Source organism: Trichoderma gamsii (assembly GCF_001481775.2).
Source record: "Trichoderma gamsii strain T6085 chromosome Unknown Scaffold_7.2, whole genome shotgun sequence".
Taxonomy (NCBI): domain Eukaryota; kingdom Fungi; phylum Ascomycota; class Sordariomycetes; order Hypocreales; family Hypocreaceae; genus Trichoderma; species Trichoderma gamsii.
The window spans coordinates 565,485-587,320 of NW_020171344.1; the positions used below are offsets into that span (position 1 = coordinate 565,485).

General features: G+C 50.4%; 6 protein-coding genes across 6 annotated transcripts; 4 read left to right on the forward strand and 2 right to left on the reverse strand.

Annotated features, from left to right (window-relative positions):
* Nucleotides 1-455: 455 nt before the first annotated feature.
* Nucleotides 456-1,359, forward strand: TGAM01_v202827 (protein Ras-2; the record flags this gene model as incomplete). The annotated part of the gene is made up of 2 exons (XM_018802284.1): nucleotides 456-560; nucleotides 757-1,359. The coding sequence occupies 2 exons, from the start codon at nucleotides 456-458 to the stop codon at nucleotides 1,357-1,359; spliced, it is 708 nt and encodes a 235-aa protein (XP_018664640.1).
* A 3,683-nt stretch (nucleotides 1,360-5,042) lies between these two features.
* On the reverse strand, nucleotides 5,043-6,373 carry TGAM01_v202828 (hypothetical protein; the record flags this gene model as incomplete). The annotated part of the gene is made up of 2 exons (XM_018802285.1): nucleotides 5,043-6,256; nucleotides 6,322-6,373. 2 exons carry the CDS (start codon nucleotides 6,371-6,373, stop codon nucleotides 5,043-5,045), a joined length of 1,266 nt encoding a protein of 421 aa, XP_018664641.1.
* Nucleotides 6,374-9,342: 2,969 nt separating this feature from the next.
* TGAM01_v202829 (UDP-galactose transporter) lies at nucleotides 9,343-10,709 on the reverse strand (the record flags this gene model as incomplete). Its single annotated transcript, XM_018802286.1, has 4 exons — nucleotides 9,343-9,782; nucleotides 9,850-10,218; nucleotides 10,272-10,362; nucleotides 10,452-10,709. 4 exons carry the CDS (start codon nucleotides 10,707-10,709, stop codon nucleotides 9,343-9,345), a joined length of 1,158 nt encoding a protein of 385 aa, XP_018664642.1.
* Nucleotides 10,710-13,441: 2,732 nt separating this feature from the next.
* TGAM01_v202830 (chitin synthase 1) lies at nucleotides 13,442-16,324 on the forward strand (the record flags this gene model as incomplete). The annotated part of the gene is made up of 3 exons (XM_018802287.1): nucleotides 13,442-13,513; nucleotides 13,605-16,118; nucleotides 16,187-16,324. The coding sequence occupies 3 exons, from the start codon at nucleotides 13,442-13,444 to the stop codon at nucleotides 16,322-16,324; spliced, it is 2,724 nt and encodes a 907-aa protein (XP_018664643.1).
* A 726-nt stretch (nucleotides 16,325-17,050) lies between these two features.
* Nucleotides 17,051-17,875, forward strand: TGAM01_v202831 (NEDD8-conjugating enzyme UBC12; the record flags this gene model as incomplete). The annotated part of the gene is made up of 4 exons (XM_024549074.1): nucleotides 17,051-17,071; nucleotides 17,131-17,224; nucleotides 17,323-17,612; nucleotides 17,723-17,875. The coding sequence occupies 4 exons, from the start codon at nucleotides 17,051-17,053 to the stop codon at nucleotides 17,873-17,875; spliced, it is 558 nt and encodes a 185-aa protein (XP_024406189.1).
* Nucleotides 17,876-19,893: 2,018 nt separating this feature from the next.
* Nucleotides 19,894-21,511, forward strand: TGAM01_v202832 (ketol-acid reductoisomerase, mitochondrial; the record flags this gene model as incomplete). Its single annotated transcript, XM_018802289.1, has 5 exons — nucleotides 19,894-20,101; nucleotides 20,179-20,210; nucleotides 20,349-20,627; nucleotides 20,732-21,399; nucleotides 21,484-21,511. The coding sequence occupies 5 exons, from the start codon at nucleotides 19,894-19,896 to the stop codon at nucleotides 21,509-21,511; spliced, it is 1,215 nt and encodes a 404-aa protein (XP_018664645.1).
* Nucleotides 21,512-21,836: the final 325 nt, after the last annotated feature.

Consider the following 21,836-nt stretch of genomic DNA (forward strand, 5'->3'; position numbering starts at 1 on the left):
CTCCCGTAACCGCCTCCAGAGCCCTCGAGCCCCCTATCAGCAAGCCTCTTGTTATCCCAACTCCAAAGCCGGACCCGCCCAGAACCCACACCTGCTTCTCCACCAACATCCACTCCGACCAGCTCCAAGGTCGCCCAGAGCATCTTCGTCTTTTTTGGCCGTGCTGGAACTGACACAAACATCCCTCCCCAAACCACCTGCTCCCTCTGCTTCCAATTGCCTTGCACCGCTCGCACCGCATCTCCTCAGCCATTGCTCCGTCGCCGTGCTGCGCCCTCGAGTTGCTTTGCTGCTTCGTTGCTTCGCTGCTTCGTCCTTTTCCATTGCTTTTGCTGCTCATCTCCATCCCCCTCCTCCTTTCGCAGCGCCGCTAGCGGGCCCTTTTGGAATCGCCCGCGAAAACCCTAGGATTGAGAGTCTTAGCTCGGTTGCTCGACCACTAACTTGCGCCCATCATGGCGGGCAGAATGGTGCTGTACAAACTGGTGGTGCTGGGAGATGGTGGTGTTGGCAAGACGGCCTTGACCATCCAGCTGTGTCTGCAGCATTTCGTCGAGACGGTAAGCATAACCCTTTCCCCCTTCAGCTACGAGGCGCAGAACAGAACAGACTTGGGAGAAAGAAAGCGTCTTCAGTTACTGCTTCCCCTCTCCTGGCCCATTGGGTTGAGCGGTGGCGGGAATGGAAGAGGGGCGGAAACAACAGGGAGTCGTCTACCGCGAGATGCATGTTTTAGCTAACGGTTGATGTCAACAGTACGACCCGACAATTGAGGACTCGTACCGCAAGCAGGTGGTCATTGACGGCCAGCCCTGCATGCTGGAGGTGCTCGATACGGCCGGCCAAGAGGAGTACACAGCGCTGCGAGATCAATGGATTCGCGACGGCGAAGGTTTTGTGCTGGTCTACAGCATCGCATCCCGCTCATCCTTTACTCGCATTAAGCGGTTTCACCACCAGATCCAGCGCGTCAAGGAGTCGGTAGCTTCCTCACCGTCATACCCCGGCTCTCCTCTTTCTGCCACCAACTCGCAGCTGCCTGTGCCCATCATGCTTGTCGGCAACAAGAGCGACAGAGTCACCGAGCGCGAGGTATCGACCCAAGAGGGACATGCTTTGGCTCGGGAGCTAGGCTGTGAATTCGTCGAGGCCTCAGCCAAGAATTGCATCAACGTAGAAAAGGCCTTCTACGACGTCGTGAGAATTCTGCGCCGCCAACGCCAGCAGGCTTCACGACCCGCGGCGGGCTCAAGCGGCCGAACTCGAACGAGCAATGGCGAAGTAGGCGGAGGAGGCCGAGATTCGCACAAGTACGGGCGCGGCGGTGGCAAGGGCAAGTCCAAGTGCATCGTGTTATGAGCAGCTCCATTGGGCCTCATCTTCCAACTTCCGATACATCTTGAAGGCTGGGCCATGTTGATTGGATAACGCGCGCTTGATTCTGCATGCTCTCGGGTTTTTTTCATTTTGTTGTTTTTTTCGATGCTTCTGTCTACTTGTTGAACTTGACACCGCATCCTCTAGGTGTCTCTCATTCGATGGAATAGAATGGATCGGGGCTGACGCGACGTCAACTCCGCAGCAGCAAGAGCTGGTGCTCTGTTTTTTTAGCCCTTCCCCGCTGTTGGACGAGCTTTCAGTGTTTTTACATGATTACGACGGCACTTTTGGAAAAAGAAAAGAGAAAGAAAACGCATCTTTATTTAAAACTTACGGCTCCTCTCGAATTGGCGCATGGCGTAAGACATGTGCACGCACAGACGCACACATACAATTCACATTGGCGGCATCATCCTGCGGCGCTGGACCCCCAATATGTTTATATCGCTACTGACAACCTGAACGCGGCTCGCAGATGAATTCTTTTGGGAGCAATAACCTCGTTTCTTTTTTTTCCCCTCATCTGGCTTTACCTGACGATTTGACACGCCACCGATCAACGCCAATCTGCTGTCTCCAACGCCGGGGGCACCTCTTATCTCTCCCTGCATCGTCACCATTTCCTACTCTCTTTTGCGTTCGTTTCCCCTACAGATTTGGAATGGATGGTCGTGCGGGTGTTCCAGGAGTCTTTGGTTGAGTCTGGTTTCTCTTTCAATTTTTTTTCCTGCTCCGACAGTTTCCATCTCTACTACTCCCTTTTCAGATTTTGGGTTACAAAAAGTACATCACCGTATACGTCTTGGGCACATTCATGGGAGGGGTGTTGATAGCGATATCTTGTTGGATCTGTCATTTTTGTTATTACCATGCTATTTTCTGTTATTATCCCATATTGTATTGAATTTGTTTTACTTTTTTCCCCTCTTATTATCCTTATATCTGGTTTCTAGATGAAATTGTACGGAAGAAGGGAATGCTGGATGCTAGAAGCTACAATTCCTTGCTTTTCTCTCTCAGTCAGAAGTTCAATTTTTTTTTTCTCTATTTCTCTATCTCTCTCCTTCTTCTATTTTTTTTTTTTTGTAAACAAGAGCGAGATTTGGGATAGGCCTACGCCACTTTGGCCCAAAAAGGGGAAAAAGCAAGAAGAAAAAAGTCCAAACTGTATTGATGTTTTTTTTGTTGAAATCGTGGCGGAATTGACTGGGATAAGTTACGGGATGTTGCAAGGCTCGCTGTACCTTTGCTTTGCTCAAAGCAGTACCTACGTACAATCGACATAATCCAGTGTCACTCGTCATATCGTCACAGCTGATCTGTCTACCTATCCGTACATGTGAAGCACTTCAAAATCGTGATAATCCGCAATGATGTAATTATGCGGTGTACACACAACTTGTATAGCCCATTTTGAGCCTTGATAAGCGCCCCCCTTACTTCCCCAGGAAAAACGCGTCCATATGCTCAGTTCCCATTCATGGGCGTTTTGAGCCTCTGATGTGTCATAAGTACCTGCCAACTCTCAGTAGGGCGAAAACTGGAGCGCCAATTTAGCGTTTTTTGATCTACAGCCAAGGCCGTTGACAAGGCCAAGCTGACCACCAGGTGGCTTGAAAGGAGAGAGAGCCTGGAGAGAGGGATGATCACTGGAGTAGGGATGTGCACGGCAGAGGGTTCCGACGGGAATTTATTTGTGGAGAGTGTGACGGCATTAAGGAATTGCTTTCACGGGCGGGTTTTTGTTGATCAAGGTTTTAAAGTTGTATGGACCTGAATGAGTTTCCCTTTCTTTCATTCTTTGGATCTTAAGTTGGCTGTCAATTTACGGTAGGTAGCACATGTCAAATGCTACTGCTGGCTTATAGAGCCTAAGAATTGAAAGCGACTTTAATCCACGATGTCTTTATGAACACGAAAAGAAGACGGGATACGAAAAAACAAAAAAACCGCTATGCCGATGTCCATCTCCTCACTGCGATTAATTTGTCCTCCCCAAAGAGAATATTAGCTAGCCTCGCTTTCTATAAACGGTCGTGATGCGATCCGTGTGACTCGGCAACTCCGCGTAAATACTAAGGTAGACAACCCGCCATGCGAACTAACTGCGACTAAAAAGCTTCTTGGATGCGGGATAGCGAAACGACAGGTGGTGTGTGTGGGACTAGTACCTGGATTTTTCCTACTCTTTGACCAATTACAGATAATAAATGTCATTTTGGCTACTATTTACATACCCCCTTCTTCTTTCTCTTGCTTCAGTGGCTTGAGTTGGTTTTTTTTTGTGTGGTTGTATCGTAACGCAGAATGAGACTTTATCTGTTCTAGTGTCCTTTTGTTGTTGAGAAACTCCACTCTTCGTCTGGCAGAATATCTGTTTCTCCTTCCAGCAACAAGAAAATACCACTATTCATCACCAATATAGATGGACATTTCATGTTGAAATCAATCTACAATCTTCATGTCAAAACCCCCCTCAAAAAGCTAAAAAAGTGACAGCTCCAAAGCCAAGCCGGCAACGTCAACCGAATTTAGTCAATTGAAGAAACTAAATCACTCCCGTACAAAAAGATAACAAAAGTTCCCGTCCTAATCTGGGAAAGCCAACCAACAACTAATTGCTGACCTAAAAAGACAAAAAGGATGAATATGAGCAGATGCCAAGGCAGCCAAAAGAAAAAAAAAAAGGCCTCAGTATAAGAGATACGAAAGTGAAGCTGCTGCTCCCTTTTGCCCCGCTCTCTTGCATTGGACCTGAAGCCTTTACACAAACTTACACGCCATCCAGCGGGTTCTAAACGTCTCGGCGAATTTTCAAAGACATGGAGTGTTATTCTTACGTTTTTGAAACTCCCCCAAACAAGTTATAGACTGTGTGTGAAAGAGCGACTTGGCTGCCCATCTTTATTTTCATCTCATCATCCAAACCCTGCAAGGGCGTTGAATAGTCTTGACGCGGCAGCCTGGTGGCGTCCCCAAGTTCACCTTCAGGCAAGGGGGGCCAAGTATAGACTCAGAAACTTGAGCAGCCTATCGGCCATAGTCGGCTTATCAACTCAACTAGTTTGATGTGCAACGCCTCTGCGGTCTATAGTCAACCGGTTGATAGGCCTACTTTCCTTTCAGACAACATCGGGCAAGGCCTGCTAGGTACTATTGCTTTGGCGTTGTCTTCGAGAATTGCACTCAAACTATTGGCTTACAAACAGCTTCAGAATCAATCCGCAAAACTATGTGCTGAGTATAGCTACAATAAGTCAAAGTTGAGATATTGAATCCAAAGATTCAAGTCCTCTCTCCCACAGATAACATCACACATATAACAAGCATAACTGCCAAGTAAATCATGTTTTCTATTCAAAGTAATAAGTAAAATCGAGCACACAAAAAGATGTCACCATTTGTTGCTTCAAGATCCACGCCGCCATCTGTCATATCAATCCTTGCGACATTTTGTCCCGGTATAAAAAAGACGCCATAAACCCGTAACTGAAGATATTCTCTCGTCGCTGAAGAAATCAGAAGTCTCCAAAAAAAGTATAACACGAAAAGTATAGATATAGAGAAAGGAAACAAAGAAAACGACAAAAGCCCCCTCCATCACGCTCATTATTGACTCATGGGAATCAATATCTAGAAAAGGCCTTCAGGGTTGATTTGAATTAATCTTTAGTTTCGTGCTCATCACCAAAAGGACTAGTATCACGTTTCTGAGAGCCCTCTTTGGTGGCCGCCCTTTCCCTGCCAGGTGAAGAAGGAGCCTCAACAGAAATCTTGGGGCTCATACCACCCTCTGGAGGGTCAGAGAATGGTCCTTCATTTGACGACTCTCCTCGGCTCGTGGGCGGGGTAGTAACGGTAAGTAGTGTCTCTGGTGACTTGTTGCCGAGTGTTGTGGTAGATCCGTTAGCCTCAGGCTTGGAGGCAATTTCCACCATTCTCAGCCCAGAGCCTCCCACTTTGACAACCTGTGCGCGAGCTTGGGTAACAGTGTTGGCACTGTTGAGGAAAGTTGACCCAACGCTGAAATTGCTTGCCGCACTCGTAGGCCGTAGGTGCTTGGAAGAGTTGAACTTGTCAAAGTCGATGCTGGGAATAGGAGGCGTGCTGGGGGCGCTTGAACCAGACTTGACGCTCACCATCATCGGCTTGGCCCGCATACCGGTCTGAGCCGGAGTCAGGACTTGCTGCTTGCCACCGCCGAAGATGGTAGACGCAACGCTAGAGCGAGGAGGAGCAAATGAAGTTCGGTCCGAAAAGGCAGAGATACCAGAGTATGTCGAGTCTCGCAAGTTACCGGGAACGAAGAAGTGAGGATCGGCCTCAGAATCGCGGTATCCTTCGGTGTGGTGCATGGGAATCGGCGGGACAGGGGGGACCAGAACATTGGGCGACGTAGGAGTGGCTCGGTTGGTGACGCCGGGAATGTAGGCGATTTGGATAATGTTGGAAGCGCGAGTGAGAACGGTCGAGGCAATGGAATGAACTGTATGTGTCGATGCGCGGCGTGTAACCCGGTTGCCATTCTTTTCGCCCTCAGCCACGCCCTCTTCAGCTCCATAGACCGCCTGGGTGTTTTGTCTCTTGGGCTTAATTAGAAATCTCCAGACAAGGTACGTGATGATGGCAATGGCAGCAAGACCACCGATGACACCACCGGCGATAGGGCCTGCACTTGGTCCGTTGCCGCCGCCACTGCCTTTTCCACTGTCGGTCGAGGGCGTATCATTTGGCGCGCAGAAGGACGTAGGACATTGCGTGCAATCGAGCGGAACGGTAAACTGACAACTTTCATTGGAATTGCAAGAAGGACATTGAAGCTTGGACGTGTCATCGCATTTGACGCAGTCTTTTGCTCTTGGGACCAGTCGCATCACTGGGATAGACATTAGTAGCCGTGATAGAATGGCAGCATGCGCCCATGCCTCTGGAATTCCTCACCTTCATGCAGCTCCGTAATGTCCCTCGCAACGAGATACGGGGTCGTGTCCATCTTGGGTGGTTTCTTTGTGACAATAGATAGATGGTAGCACTCGGTGATTTACAGTGACGAAATAGGGTCGTTCAAGTCGAATTCGTTAACAGCAGGGCGTCAAGCAAATTCAGCGGAAAATACGGATCGGCAGGGTCTTTCCAATATTCGTGTTTGATCTTTTTCTTTTCTTTTTTTTTTTTGTTTCGCTAAACGTGTTGATACTCGAGTATATGTCTTCGGCCAAAGGAGACGAGTGCTTTGTCTCGTAACGTAGGTCAAGATCGAAGAACAGCGGGAAATTGGAAGAAAGGAGTGGACTGAGTCTAGCTCAAACAAAACGAATCCAAAGAATTAAACAAAAAAGGGTAGTTGAAAAAAAGAGAAGCGAGTGTGAGTGGTAAACAACAAGATGCTAGATCAAGACGAATAGAACGACATAATCGGCCTTGGCGACAGTCGAGGAGGAAGAAAACAAACGGAAGAGGAACAGACTTGCGGCAGCCTTTCCCAGGTTCGTTGGACGCTCGGTGTTTTCTTGCGTGCTGATTGTCGTTCGACAAGGCGAGGAAAAGAGGGCGCAGTGGAGGTTTGGGTGAGAAGCGAAAGAAGGAACTGCGCTTGGGTTGGGGCGGGCGGCAGAGCGACACGCAGCATGGCGCTGAAGCACGAGCTCTCTACAGGGCCCTGCCCGCCAAGCTTGCCCTTCTGAACGCTGCTGCACAGCAAAGAACGCAGAAAGATGGGCCCCCCGGTTTGGCCATGGGAGGGGGCGTTTCTGGCGCCAGGGGCAGCGTCAGGGAGCTAGAGCCGCTTGGGGCCTAGCCGCCTGCATTTCGCAGCGGCCGCGCACAGTGCATCTTGCGCCGGCGGGCCCTCTGACAGCCTCTTGTTTTGGGCTGTTTTGGACCGGTGCCAGGGGCGGTGGGAGGCGCTGAGTGGCCGCGGGAGCTGCGCGCGGTGGGGCGCCGCACCGCTGGGAGGGACCGTCCGGATACTGTGGGATCGCACCGTGGCCTCCGCTCCCCCGTTGTAGCGCCACTATTTGATTGTTTACACCTGCTAGTAGCTGTTAGTCCGAGTCGCACTGCGACGAGCACTATCGTGACTCTGTGCTAGCACTTACTCCATTCCATGGCGAGGGTAGACCTTGCTTCATTGCTCTCCATGTTCAGGCTGTCTTCTGTCCGCTGCAACGTTGTGGATTTTTGGCTTGCATCAAATCCATTTTACTGGAATAAGATTCACGACAATGCGCCGGTTGGGCATGCTACCGATTTTCTTTTTTTTTTCAGTCTCTTTGATTACATCCAGAGGCTCGCCGCCATGATTTGACGCTCGATCCGCTACTGCCGTGCTGTGTCTCTACTGTACGGAGCCCATAGTGGGCGTCTAGGGTCAAGAGTACGTATACACGAGTGGCATGTTCTCCGTATTCCGGTTCACTTTTCTGCTCCGTGGTTGCGTGGACACGTAATGCGGTTCAATCCGCTGCTTTTCGCTCCCGGCTTTCGCCCCAAACGAGCCCTGCAGCAAAGACTCTTGGCCGCGGTGAAAGAAGCAACAACAGAGGCAAAATATAACACTTTCACATTGGACAAAAAGAGGCTTGAAGATGTCTCGCGTGTCCAGTGGATATACCACCTGGTGCCACCCGCAACTCCGCTACAAGGACCTGCAGCGCCTCGCAGCCCGCGTGGGACGAAAAGAAACGCTGTTTTTGCCCACTGATTCAGCCCAGACGTCCCCTGGATCCAGTGATGGCTTCTTCATTCTATTGGGCGGCTTGCGCGAGATTCCTCCTCCCTGCGGGCATTTCAGTGGCACAGTACAGGATGAGGAAGAAGAAAAAAGAACGTGATTGGGGCAAGCAGCAGGCATCTCCCCAGCGCAAATGATCCACCAAAGAAAGCGAAACCAGGAAAAGTGAAAAGTAGCTGTTTTCTTGGCTTTTTTGCCCTCGTCAATCCCCTTGCTTACTCTGTGCTTTGGTCCCAAGCTAAGATGCCACACTTGCAGCAAGTTCTGTTTCCCCGTAAATTAACAATTTGCCGGTGGCCAGCAAATCACGCTCGCTCCCCGCCATTGTCGAGCATGAACACTCGTAAAATGAACAGTCCTCGAGCAAGGGGGTGTGGTGTGGTTCAGAGACGAGCACGTTTCGCACGTGCAAGTCTTACTCGTGGACTCGTCGTCGCCTATCAGGCATAGAGTATTGCATGCAGAAGACGGTATACGAAGTATATGGATAATCCGTATTGATGCACTAAATCCAAGCAGGATTACCAATGGATCTTTTGTCCTGCAAAGTCGCGGCCAGGGCCAATCTCACCGCAAATCTAGATATCTACTTTGCAGTCTCACTTTATAGGCAAAGTCCTGCAGATAGGCACCAAGTGCGTGGGCCGGCAGTACGAGGAATTGCAACTCTAAAATATGACTAGATGGCATCGTGCAGATCCTTCGTTCTGGACCCTGGACAATGTCCTGATCGCAGCGGAGAATGCGCGCTTTTGGGACAAGCTCGTTACAGATATACATGTTAGGCATTCTTGGATGTAGTCGTAGACTCGTAGCAGCAGTGGTTTATTTGATCTGAGGGCGTTTTACATAATGTTCGCTGGCTCTCGTAAGTACGAAGGTTTGGGTCTTTGTCAAGTTGACTGGCGTCATAGGTATCTTATACCAAGTGGCATTCTGGGGCGAGGAAGCCTTTCTCTTCCATCGGTTACTCCGGACTTTGTTTTCTTCACACAGGAAAAGATTAATCATCTCGTGAAATGTCTTTAATGAATCGTAATTATCATGACAAGCACACTGCCATCATTAATCTTGACATCTTCACACGTTGCTGGATAAATTCTAGAGTACAAACCCACAAAATTCTATAACTTCCCAATAGCAGCATAAATACTCAAACTCCGCTGCCCATCCTATACCATCCTTTCCCACCCCCTTTAAATCTTTCTAAATGTATTGAGGCTAAGGCTTTACGCGTTTGACGCGTCATTGTTGCTCTGAGAACTGGCACTCATGACAGGCTTGGTCACCGGAAGCGACATCTTGGCCTTCTCGGTCTGGCGGACCTTGCCCCAGGCATACACAAGACCACTGAAGAAACCGATGATGATGGCAGACACGCTACCAAAAGTAACAGGGGCATCGAAGAAAATAAGGCCACTGACAGCGATAGGAAGCTTGTTCAGGGCTCCCACCATCGAATAAGTGGTAGAAGAAGTAACACGAATGCACCAGGCAGACGAGTACGAAATGAAAATAGCACACAGGCCCGAGTAGATCATACCGATGATGAGACTGTTTCGAGTCTCTGCGGGGAAGTTTCGAGCCAGGTTCTCAGCAGACCAGTCCTCAAGCAGAAGTGAGCCAACAATCAGGACCGGAATGGTCAAAAAGTTGTTGTAGAACATGGCTGTAAGGGAATGGTCAGCACTTGTCATCATATGTCGGCGTATATATATCCAGGGAGAAACACTTACTGTCCCAGTCCTTGAAGCCCATCTTCTTAATGACCTTGCGCATACCGAGAACAAAGGCGGCCTGGCAGAACACGTTCAGGGCCATCCAGGTATAGCCGACCTGCAGAGTGGCAAGGGATTGAGAGGCCTTTGATGAACCTCGAGCAGCATCTGCATCAGCCCACGCGGCAACGATGGAGCTAAAAACAATCAGGCCAAAAGAGAGAAGAATGGTCGGGCTGACGCTTCCGCCAAACCAGAGCACCTCTCCGTAGGCAATGACAATAATGGTCAAGTTCTTGAAGATGGTGTACACAGGCACGGACAGGTACTGAAGAGCCTTGGCGCCGGTATAAATCATACCAACCAAAAGAACAGAAATTGGGAACCCTGTACAAACTTAGCAACTTTGTAAATCCACAACTCAGACAACAAGAGCTAACATTTTTTGCCCTTTTCAACGTCAAACGCAGAAAGGTTGGTAATGAGGCCGGCCTGCTTGCAAGCCTGAATAGCAACACAGCAAACAATGGACTGTTTGATAGTTAGAGATTGCCATGTTTTGAAATAAATGAAGAGCAAAGTGAGAAATGTGAAAAGAGGCTATGAAGAGCAATATGTACCTGAATAGCAAGATATAAAAAGTTCATGTTCCATGAGGAGCCAGACACGACGAATTTATTGACAACAGTCATACTGATGGAGGCCAAACAGTAACCCAGGACAGACGCCCCCGGACTGTTGTCGATCTTGGACAAATTAAAGCCCGTTGGAGCAGCCATTCGAGGCGAGGGCGAGCGAGAGTAGGCCGTCTCGACCTTTCCGCCGTCGCCCATCTCGGCATCCCGATGGCCATAATCGTCGTTCTTCTTGTCTGACATGTTGAAGCTCACTGGTAGAGACGCTCAGACAGCCAGGCGATGAGCAATGCTAATGAGAGTGAGAGTGAGAGTCAAGGTGAGAGTGAAACGAGAGGCTGGCTTGACAGAGTCGCTAAGGGTGGGTTCCACGCGAGATTCTCTGGGGGCGGAGATGGCGCGATCTGCGTCGGAAGGGAGAAGAGGACGATGGGTCAAACGAGAGGCGTCTTCTAGAAGAAGAGAAGAAATGAAGACTATGCAAGAGGCGCGCAGGCGTCAGGTTGTTGTTGTGAAGACCGCTCTTTGCCAGGCACAGACACGTACTCCCTGATACTCCTAACTCCGTACATGCAATTCAGGAGAACAAATCTTGTCTGCGGTTGGGAAATTTCATCTCGATCCCTTAGTGGGGCACGCCGCGCCAAAAGGGGCTTAGCGACCCAGACGCACCGCCTCCCACTCTTGTGGCCAGAGATTCTCCGTACGAGAAAGTGAGGATTTTTCCACAAGGTGGCGATTGGACGCTGGAATACGTGGTACGGGAACACCAGGCATGGGGCAGGCCGATAGGCGCAAGACATTGTTCTCAGATAGCGAGTGTGACGATGCAGATTCGTATCGTATGTATCTGGTACGGACGGAGCATCCACGCTAGGGCCCGGCTGGGCATCTGAATAGGCCAGAGGGCATCCTGTTTGTGGCCTATTCGCGCATCTATTCACAGTTTGATACGACGTACATGCAGTATCGCGTCTCCATTGTGTGTGCGTAGTAGTGCCGGACAATAGGTACAGACAGAGTAGAATTGCAACGTCTGCCGAATTGCCAGTGGGGCTGGCGCAAATTGAATCTAATCGCCCAGACTGGCAGATTGATATTACCTAGCTGGTATGTGGCCCCTAGGTTGCGGGAGGCGGAAAATGCCTTATTGCAGGTTCCTGGGCGAGCTGCCGGGCATCGATGCCTTTGAGATGCGGCATCAACGCAGGCCACTGCCCAGACGCCATTGCCTGCCACATCACCAACAGATGATTACTCATAAGACGGACTTTACCAGGTGCTACTCGTATACGATATACCTCTCCTACCAACAATGATGTGGATGTTAGAGGATATCATGGATGTATTTTAGAAGACGGGCACGCAAACTTTACAAAGCATGTGCCTACAGCAAAGCCTCAGCAAGTCTGTGCTTAGCCAAGAGCTAGCGTCTTCGGCGTGCCCAGGCATCTCGCACTGTAAACGCGGTACTATGATCAGCAAAAAGCCTTACCACTAACGCGTGAAATCCAAGTCTAACAGAAACAGACTGTGGCTGCACCGCCTCCACAGTGCTGCGGACGCAGAGCTGTCATTGGCCTCAACATGTTCTAGCTGGTGCTATTTTTGGTAGCGATCAGAGAGGCCTAGCAGCGGATGAGATGAGAAGAGCCCTACGGCTGGCTAGCGGATCGCTCTGCTCCCGAGCATATGGATGAGGGGACTTCAAGCATGGATGAGGAATATCGCTAATGAGAAGATGGACATTGAGATGGAATCAATGCAATATACGAGCCGGAATGATGCTAATATACGCAAAATATCGTCCGGGCAGCTTCTATAAGCACTGCTGTGGCTGGAATAAGGAGCACACGCTTATTAGTGAGCCGAGCCGAGAGTGCACAGTGCCAATACTGCACGTCCTTCTCCAGCAGACAGTGGGACGCAGTCAGCCGCGCTCCAGGGATTGGATGTCAGCATCTGGTGCTATTGCAGGGCCGGGCTTTCAAGAGCGGATACCGCCATGTTTTTTTTTGTGCCCACAGCCATACGAGATCTTGACACTTTTGCGGCTCGTGCGAGCATAGGGGAGCTCTTTCAGCATCTGCGCAGCCTTGACAGCTCGAAAGCTCCCGCGGCTTTGCGACGAGCCACGAGATGGAATGTGGGTGTCCAGCAACAAGGAAAGTCATGTTTCTCTTTGTAGGTGCAAGTGAATGTAACAACGCGAGAAGCTGCTAGACCCTCCTGCATAAAGGGAGGGGCAACGTGATGACGACAGGTGATACTCTGCTGCCTCCGGCATTTTTCTGCTCGAGCTCCCAGTGCTGCTTTTCCTGTCTTACAGCGAGCGTTCGCTGCGGCTGTCTCACCGCAGACGCTAACTCGGGGCTGATAGGGCGGCCTAGCCCAAAGGATGCCCAGTGAATCTGTTCGCCTGTTGTTTGAGATGTCTGTACAGTGCAGGTGCGGTGGCTCAGCTCCCCCCCTCGAGGCCCCTTAGCGTTCTATGTAGTCTCCCCTATTCTGGGCCAGCGCTCGAGTGGCCGGGCACTGTATGCATTTCGTACTGTCCGAAACAAGATCCTAGAAGCACGCAGCACTTGGGGCATCTCCTGAATCGTTCGCGAGAGCCTTTCCCTCCCCTTATTATTCTTTTCAGCCCACCAGGCTTCGTCGTCAACTCTCGCTCTTCCATCTTCCCCAACCTTCAATCCCATCGCTCGAGGCTGGAGCCTCATTGCTCGTATCGTTAGGGGTCGGGTTGCTTTCCGCAAACAAAGCTGGCATTGAGCTCAATAGATTTTTCTTGACCCTCTCTCTCTCTTTGGGGTCCCCTATTTTTTTTCGATCCCCCCCATCGTACCTATTCGGTACCTACGCGAGCCAACTTCCTAGATACGATTTACGAACAAAACATCCCACCAAAGACGCTCGTTAGCATCACGACTTTTATAACCGCCATCTTGATATCATTTTAGAAATAGACCATCATGGCGTACAACGGTGCCGGCGGTGGCCCAGGCGGGGGACACCCACTACAGGATCTCCCCTCAGGCAGTAGCGTGAGTAGCCACCAAAAATACCTAGAGAGCGGAGGACGACGTCAAGATTAAGTTAAGCAAGGTTTGGCTAACGCTGTCTTCGTTTGTATAGTATCACTTGCCTCCCCACGAGCAAGAGGAAGAAGCCGGACGATATCTGCTCAACGAGCCCGGCGCGCATGGCTACGAGCATGACCGACTTGGCGCGGGAACTCCTCCCGACCGCCCTGTCTCAGCTTACAGTCTCACCGAGTCTTATGCTCCTGGAGCATCACCCATCGGCACTCCTGGCTTGGGCAGTGACAATGGCTACAACCAGTACGGCCAGGGCCCGGGATACGATTTCCCACGCCCTGCCTCCACTGTCCACGATAACGATGACGACAGCTGGGTGCAGAGACAGCAGCAGCCCGCCGCCGGTGGCGGTCTGAAGCGTTACAACACCAGAAAGGTCAAGCTTGTTCAGGGCTCCGTTTTGAGTATCGACTACCCGGTGCCCAGTGCCATCAAAAATGCAGTTGAGCCCAAGTACCGCGATGTTGAGGGCGGCAACGAGGAGTTTATCAAGATGCGATACACTGCCGCTACCTGTGATCCTAATGACTTCACTTTGAAGAACGGTTACGATTTGCGGCCGCGAATGTACAACCGCCACACGGAGCTTCTTATTGCCATCACGTATTACAACGAAGACAAAGTCCTGCTTGCCAGAACTCTGCACGGTGTGATGCAAAACATCCGAGACATTGTCAACCTCAAGAAATCGACCTTCTGGAACAAGGGAGGTCCGGCCTGGCAGAAGATTGTCGTCTGCTTCGTCTTTGACGGTATCGACAAGGCTGACAAGAACACCCTGGACGTGCTCGCCACCATTGGTGTGTACCAGGATGGTGTCGTCAAGAAGGATGTCGACGGCAAGGAAACCGTCGCTCACATTTTTGAGTACACCAGTCAGCTTTCCGTCACGCCCAACCAGCAGCTCATCCGACCTTCTGCTGACAACGCGCAAAACCTGCCCCCTGTGCAGTTCATCTTCTGCTTGAAGCAGCAGAACACCAAGAAAATCAACTCCCATCGTTGGCTGTTCAACGCCTTTGGCCGAATTTTGAACCCCGAAGTCTGTATTCTTCTTGATGCCGGTACCAAGCCCAGCCCTCGTTCGCTGCTGGCTCTGTGGGAGGGTTTCTACAACGACAAGGATCTCGGTGGTGCTTGTGGTGAGATTCACGCCATGTTGGGCAAGGGCGGCAAGAAGCTGCTCAACCCCCTGGTCGCCGTGCAGAACTTTGAGTACAAGATTTCCAATATTCTTGACAAGCCTCTGGAGAGTTCTTTCGGCTACGTCTCTGTGTTGCCCGGTGCTTTCTCTGCCTATCGTTTCCGAGCCATCATGGGACGCCCTCTGGAGCAGTATTTCCATGGTGATCACACGCTTTCCAAGCTTCTCGGTAAGAAGGGTATCGACGGCATGAACATTTTCAAGAAGAACATGTTCTTGGCCGAAGATCGTATTCTTTGTTTCGAGCTGGTCGCCAAGGCTGGCCAGAAATGGCATTTGACCTACATCAAGGCTGCCAAGGGCGAGACTGATGTTCCCGAAGGTGCTGCCGAATTCATCAGTCAGCGTCGTCGTTGGCTCAACGGTTCGTTTGCTGCCTCTCTGTACGCTCTGATGCACTTTGGCCGAATGTACAAGAGTGGCCACAACATCATCCGAATGTTCTTCTTGCACATCCAGCTTATTTACAACTTCCTCAACGTCATCTTCTCTTGGTTCTCCCTGGCTTCTTACTATCTTACCACCACTGTTATTATGGAACTTGTCGGTACTCCTTCTATTCCATCCAGCAACACCAATGAGCATCACGCGTTCCCCTTTGGAGATACCGCGACGCCCATTGTCAACACGCTTCTGAAATATATCTATCTTGCATTCGTCATCTTGCAGTTTATCCTTGCTCTGGGTAACAGACCCAAGGGTTCCAAGTTCACCTATATTGCTTCTTTCATGGTCTTTGCTTTGATCCAGGGCTACATCTTGGTTCTTTCCGTCTTCTTGGTTGTTACCGCTTTCAAGACACCCCTCGACCAGCAGATCAATTTTGACAACGGCGAAGACTTTGTCAAGAGTTTCTTCTTCGGTGCGAGTGCCGCAGGTGTCATCATCATTGCCCTGATTACCATTTACGGCCTCTACTTCATTGCTTCTTTCCTGTACCTCGATCCTTGGCACATGTTCCACTCGTTCCCCCACTACCTGTTGCTCATGTCGACCTACATCAACATTCTCATGGTCTATGCTTTCAACAACTGGCACGATGTGTCTTGGGGTACCAAGGGTTCCGATAAGGCTGAGGCTCTCCCGTCTGCCAATGTCCAAAAGGGCGAGAAGAACGAAGTGGTTGTCGAAGAAATCGAAAAGGAGCAAGAGGATATTGACAGTCAGTTTGAACAGACTGTGCGACGAGCCCTGGCTCCCTTCAAGGAAGAGGAAGAAATCGAGAAGAAGGATGTGGAAGATGGTTACAAGTCTTTCCGTACCGGTCTGGTCGTTTCTTGGCTGTTTAGCAATATTGTTTTGATCATCGGTGTCACCACCGACAGCTTTGAACAAGCTGGTTTTGTGGTAAGTACTAATAGCTTCTTTGGTATGGTCTCCACCAGAATGCTTCTGATGACTAACAACTACTATAGGGAACTGCCTCCAACCGCACTGCCAGCTTCTTCAAGTTCCTTCTGTATGCTACCGCCGTGCTGTCTCTCGTCCGCTTCATTGGGTTCCTCTGGTTCCTGGGTAAGACGGGTCTCATGTGCTGCTTCGCCAGAAGATAAATTAAAAGATTGGATGCAACTCCGATCAAGACTTTTGCGGTTGTGGTTTTCCAGGAATATATGGGGTTGCCTATTAGACAAATTATTTTCATATACAGATATACCTTGGCTTGTAACGTTATTAAGGCATTAATGTTTTTAGCATGTTTCTTTGTTCACACGGGATGGAATAGGCAACCTGAGACGAAAAAAAAGTGTGTTTTGCAGATAGTTTGGAAGAAATTCTTTGCGGTGTGCCTACTGAGTAGAGAGAAAGGAAGAAAGGATATTAGAGAGGAAACATGGAAATCTATTTATTTAACGATTTAATGACCTAAATGCTTGTGTTTATTCATTCTCCGTGTATGGGCTCTGCACGTCTCCTCGTCTGTCGCCGCATAAACTCCGGCCATGTAAGATTACCTACTAGTAGGTACAGTACGCATAAAAAAGGACCTACATATATGGAGTACGGGTGGCCTTATCTTATCGCGACTGTGTGACAGCATCTCCAGCGGGCAAGGCAACATCGGTCCCCGCCGATGAACGGTTGCTTTTCCCTATTATCCAAAACATCACCTTTTGTGCACAACCCGAAAAGGCTCAGTCTTCTTTCAAATCGGCGGTCTAGTCCCTGGTCTTTTTCACTCATCAAAAGAATTTTCTATTTTTTTCTCAGTTTTCTCCTCTTGCAGCCAGCCCTTTTCAGGATAATCGGTCACACCGGCGACACTCCAACAGCCCAAGATGTTGAACATATGGTCTATGGTATTAGGCACGCGCCCAGCTTGTATTCTGCCACGGAGATTCCTAACGCTTGTTTGTAGAAAAAAAAGCAAAAAGAGGCTGAGAATGCCGAGGGCCAGGCCGCTGGGGGCAAGAGGAAGAAGGTGACGGCGGCACAGCTACGAGTGCAGAAAGGTAAGCTTTCCTCTCCCCTCCGAAATACCCTTTCCAACTTTGCTCTGCTATTACTTGACTGGGTAGCTAACAGGTGGCTATTTGCAACCAAAATGCAGATCTATCAGAACTATCACTCGGAGCCACGATGAGAACGGATTTCCCGGACCCTGACAACATTCTGAACTTTATCCTAAGTATCGAGCCGGACGAGGGCATGTATCGAGGGGCGAAGTTCACTTTCGACTTTGCCATCAACCAGAACTTCCCTCACGAGCCCCCAAAAGTGCGATGCTTGGAGAAGATTTACCATCCCAATATCGATCTAGAAGGCAAGGTGTGCTTGAACATTCTGCGGGAGGACTGGAAACCAGTACTGAACCTGAATGCTGTCATTGTGGGATTGCAGGTAAGAAATCAGCACGTGCTCTTTTGCTCTTGGCCACCGGCACAGAGCAAGAGGGGAGAAATACATGCGCTATGGGGTTATGAAGGCTGACTTGAAGATGCAATTTGCAGTTTTTGTTCTTAGAACCCAACGCTTCGGATCCGTTGAACAAGGAGGCTGCTGATGACCTGCGAAGCAACCGAGAAGGCTTCAAAAGAAACGTACGAACGGCCATGAGTGGAGGAACTATTAAGGGTACTACATATGACCGGGTACTGAAATAGACTTGAAGCGTATCAGAGGAGGCAAGGAGGGGAAGAGGAAGGTCGTGGAAAAAAGAGGATGAGCGAGACGACGACAACACGAGACCACCCGACATACTATATAAAGGACATGTATCGTCCGATATCCGGCACATATCTTTTTTCCCTACATTGGAGAGATGGTGCTTCCCACATGGGACCTCAACTACCGCTGGTGTTCTGTGCCAATGAGAAGATGCTGCTCAGATGTTTCCTCTCTTGGCGGGACCTGGCTTGCTATGAGAGTTCAACTTATCTATATACTACCTTTCATTACATATAGCATAGAAATACATGGCGTTTGTTGCGTAATCTGCTTGGATGGACTCTATATTTTGGAAGTGGCAGGCTCCGCTACCCTACGATTTATACACGAGGCGGAGGTGATGCAATAAGTTACGCTCTCCATTATAGGTAGATGTAATATGTGGTCGGTATACATCTGTACTAATGGAAAGTTGTAATGCTACTAATGGTGCTAGAAGCGCTGCCAGAAATTGCATCTAGCCCATTTGCCTCTATCCGATCGGCCACTAGGCAGTAATAGTTAGATGGTGTGCTAGGTGTAAGCTGATGCTCACGCAGACGATACTCCCCTGCAGGCTCGGCTGCGCAGAGATGATACTGCTTTTTACCACAAACACTCTGTAGGAGCTTTGCTATTTTGATGAATCAATGTTATGTCTGAGGCAGTTCCGAAATGGCCCGAGTGTACCCTGTCGGGTATATGCAAGTCCTAATACATGGTGCAACGCAGTCCGAAACCTGAGCAATTCTCTCGTTCCACGACCGTTGCGTGGCTCAAGACATTGTCCTTGCATGTCATGCAATGCAGAACAAGTAAGAGACTTAGCTACATATGCCCAGAGAATGCGTCTACGTGGTTGGCTGCTTGGCTATGCATTCGCCTACGTAGCACACAGACATAGGCAGGGAGAGAGCAATTGGGCCAAGTGATGATAACTACATGAGGGTAGTAAATAATATACCAGAGGCTGGTGTGAAGTATCCCGGCATGTTGGAGGTGCGTAAGTACATAATACTGCGGCTGGTGACTCTCCGGATCAGGGGCCGTAGCCTGGCCATAACGAGACGAGAAGCTTTTTGGACATGGCTAGAGAGCTGGTTTTCGAGGGAGATGGTTTCATAAAAAGAAGGCGAGGAAGACGATACGGGAGCAGAGAAGGCTCTCTTTTGAACCGTCAAGAGTAGATCATCGTGCTTAGACGTCAATGGCACGAACAAATAACTTGGAATAAGAAACGTTCCATTCATTGGACACGAGCAGAAGCCAGATTTCGGCGGTTGAGGTGGGGCTGCAGCTCCACGCTGCTGGAGCCTTACGGAGCAGTGGGCGCTGCAAGCGCTCATCGGATGCGTCACCTCTGGCTGGGAGACGAGCAGTCGGCTGCGGGGAGGATGCGCAGCAGCTTCATGGTTTCAGTTTTCTAATCACAGCGGTTGAGCAATTGCACAGGGAACACCATCAATAATGGCTGACCAATTGGCCACAGAGTCCTAACTGCTAGCCCTAAATCCTGCCGCAATATTACGACGTGCTACATCCCAATTGAATGCATGCAATCGCTTCTTGGTACAGTAAGAGTAAGCTGAGGGCCTCGCTCGCCCCAAGGGTCCCACCACAAACGTCAAGGCAAGGCTCGCCATTGTCTCTGTTACTCATCGCACTGACTGTACAGGCAATTTCTGATAAACCCTTGGCAGGGCTAGGCTCAAAGTACGTAGAACGGGGTTTTTTTCACATGTGGGACAAGGGGCACCTCCGTCTAGACAGAAAGCTGCTGGAGCTGGCGCAATTGGCACCACCGAGATCGGGCTGCTGCCACTGAGGCTTTTCCCCCACCCACCCATTCAAAAGGTAGACGATCTGTTGCTCATCTGCCCTCTGCTAAATAAACTTTCTTACTTCCCTCTTCCTTTTTTTTTTTCCTTTTTTTCTTTCCTCTTCATCCTTCTCACACACCAGATCCCTCCTCACAATGGCCTCAAAAGCTTTCTCCAAGACCCTGCGGGCACCAATTGCTCGACAGCTGGCTGCCCCTCGTGTGGCCCAGCGCTCATACACTGTTGCTCGCAGCGCCACTCGCGCCGTCGCTGCTGCTCGCCCGGCTCTGGCTGGCCTGTCCCACCAGCAGGTCCGTGGTGTCAAGACAATTGACTTTGCGGGCGTCAAGGAGGAGGTCTATGGTAAGTGCGCCGCTGCTCCTGCGCGCGGGGGCGTTATGAGATGGAGAGCTATGATCTGACAATTGGCTGCATTGTAGAGCGTGCCGACTGGCCCCAAGAGAAGCTTCTGGTGAGTAATTTGAAACTGGAAATGATCTCCCCGAGGAGTCATAAATTCCCAGCTCTCCTCACTCTTCCATCACTGCAATTCATCCAATGGTGATTTGCTTGGGCGAGGCGCACAGACTGACCGCAATTGCCTTTATAGGATTACTTCAAGGACGACACTTTCGCCCTCATCGGCTACGGCTCCCAGGGCCACGGCCAGGGTCTTAACCTCCGCGACAACGGCCTCAACGTCATTGTTGGTGTCCGAAAGAACGGCAAGTCATGGAACGACGCCATCCAAGATGGCTGGGTTCCTGGCAAGAACCTCTTCGAGGTCGACGATGCCATCTCTCGTGGTACCATCGTCATGAACCTTCTCAGTGATGCCGCCCAGTCCGAGACTTGGCCCTCCATCAAGCCCCAACTGACTGAGGGCAAGGTATGTGGCTGCGCTGCCCCTCCCCCTCACCCACATGGCAGCCTCGTCCCAATTAGGTGGCGTGCCATTGTTAAAGTCGCGACTAACTCGGCTGTCTGCCGCAGACCCTGTACTTCTCTCACGGCTTCTCCCCCGTCTTCAAGGACCTCACCAAGGTTGATGTCCCCAAGAACATTGACGTCATCCTTTGCGCTCCCAAGGGCTCTGGCCGAACTGTCCGCTCCCTCTTCCGTGAGGGCCGTGGTATCAACTCCTCATTCGCCGTCTTCCAGGATGTGAGCGGCAAGGCTGAGGAGAAGGCTGTTGCCCTTGGTGTTGCCATCGGCTCCGGCTACCTGTACAAGACCACCTTTGAGAAGGAGGTCTACTCTGACCTGTACGGTGAGCGTGGCTGCCTGATGGGTGGTATCCACGGCATGTTCCTCGCCCAGTACGAGGTTCTCCGTGAGCGCGGCCACAGCCCCAGCGAGGCCTTCAACGAGACCGTCGAGGAGGCTACTCAGAGCTTGTACCCTCTGATTGGTGCCAACGGCATGGACTGGATGTTCGATGCCTGCTCCACCACTGCCCGACGTGGTGCCATTGACTGGACCCCCAAGTTCAAGGACGCCCTGAAGCCCGTCTTCAACAGCCTGTACGACTCCGTCAAGGATGGCTCCGAGACCAAGCGATCCCTCGAGTACAACAGCCAGCCCGACTACCGCGAGAAATACGAGGCTGAGTTGAAGGAGATCCGAGAGCTGGAGATCTGGAGAGCCGGCAAGGCCGTTCGGTAAGTCACCTACATACGCAGCACTGCATTACATCTCATTCACTCGAGATCGCCATGGCTAACATATTCACTTTCTCTGCACAGCTCTCTGCGACCCGAGAACCAGAAATAAGCAGCACGACTCGCGCGTTGTGGGTTTAAATGAGGATGGTGTTGTGGGGTGGAAAAAACATTTTGGGGTAAAATGTCATTTTGATTTTTGGTACCTGCATCTTGGGCACTCGGCAAAGATCCTGGGAGATCTGGAGTGACGAGGCATGTTGTGATAGTTTAAAAAGTTAGGGCCTTTTTTACGATACCGCATATGGGAAAATATGAATTCTCGTTTCACGCACATACGAAACTGTCTTCTCTTGTGAATCATTTCTTCCGCCTTGTCCTCTCCGTGTTCTTCCGTATCGGACCTACTGAACTCTGGGGTAGTAGGCCCAGGTATC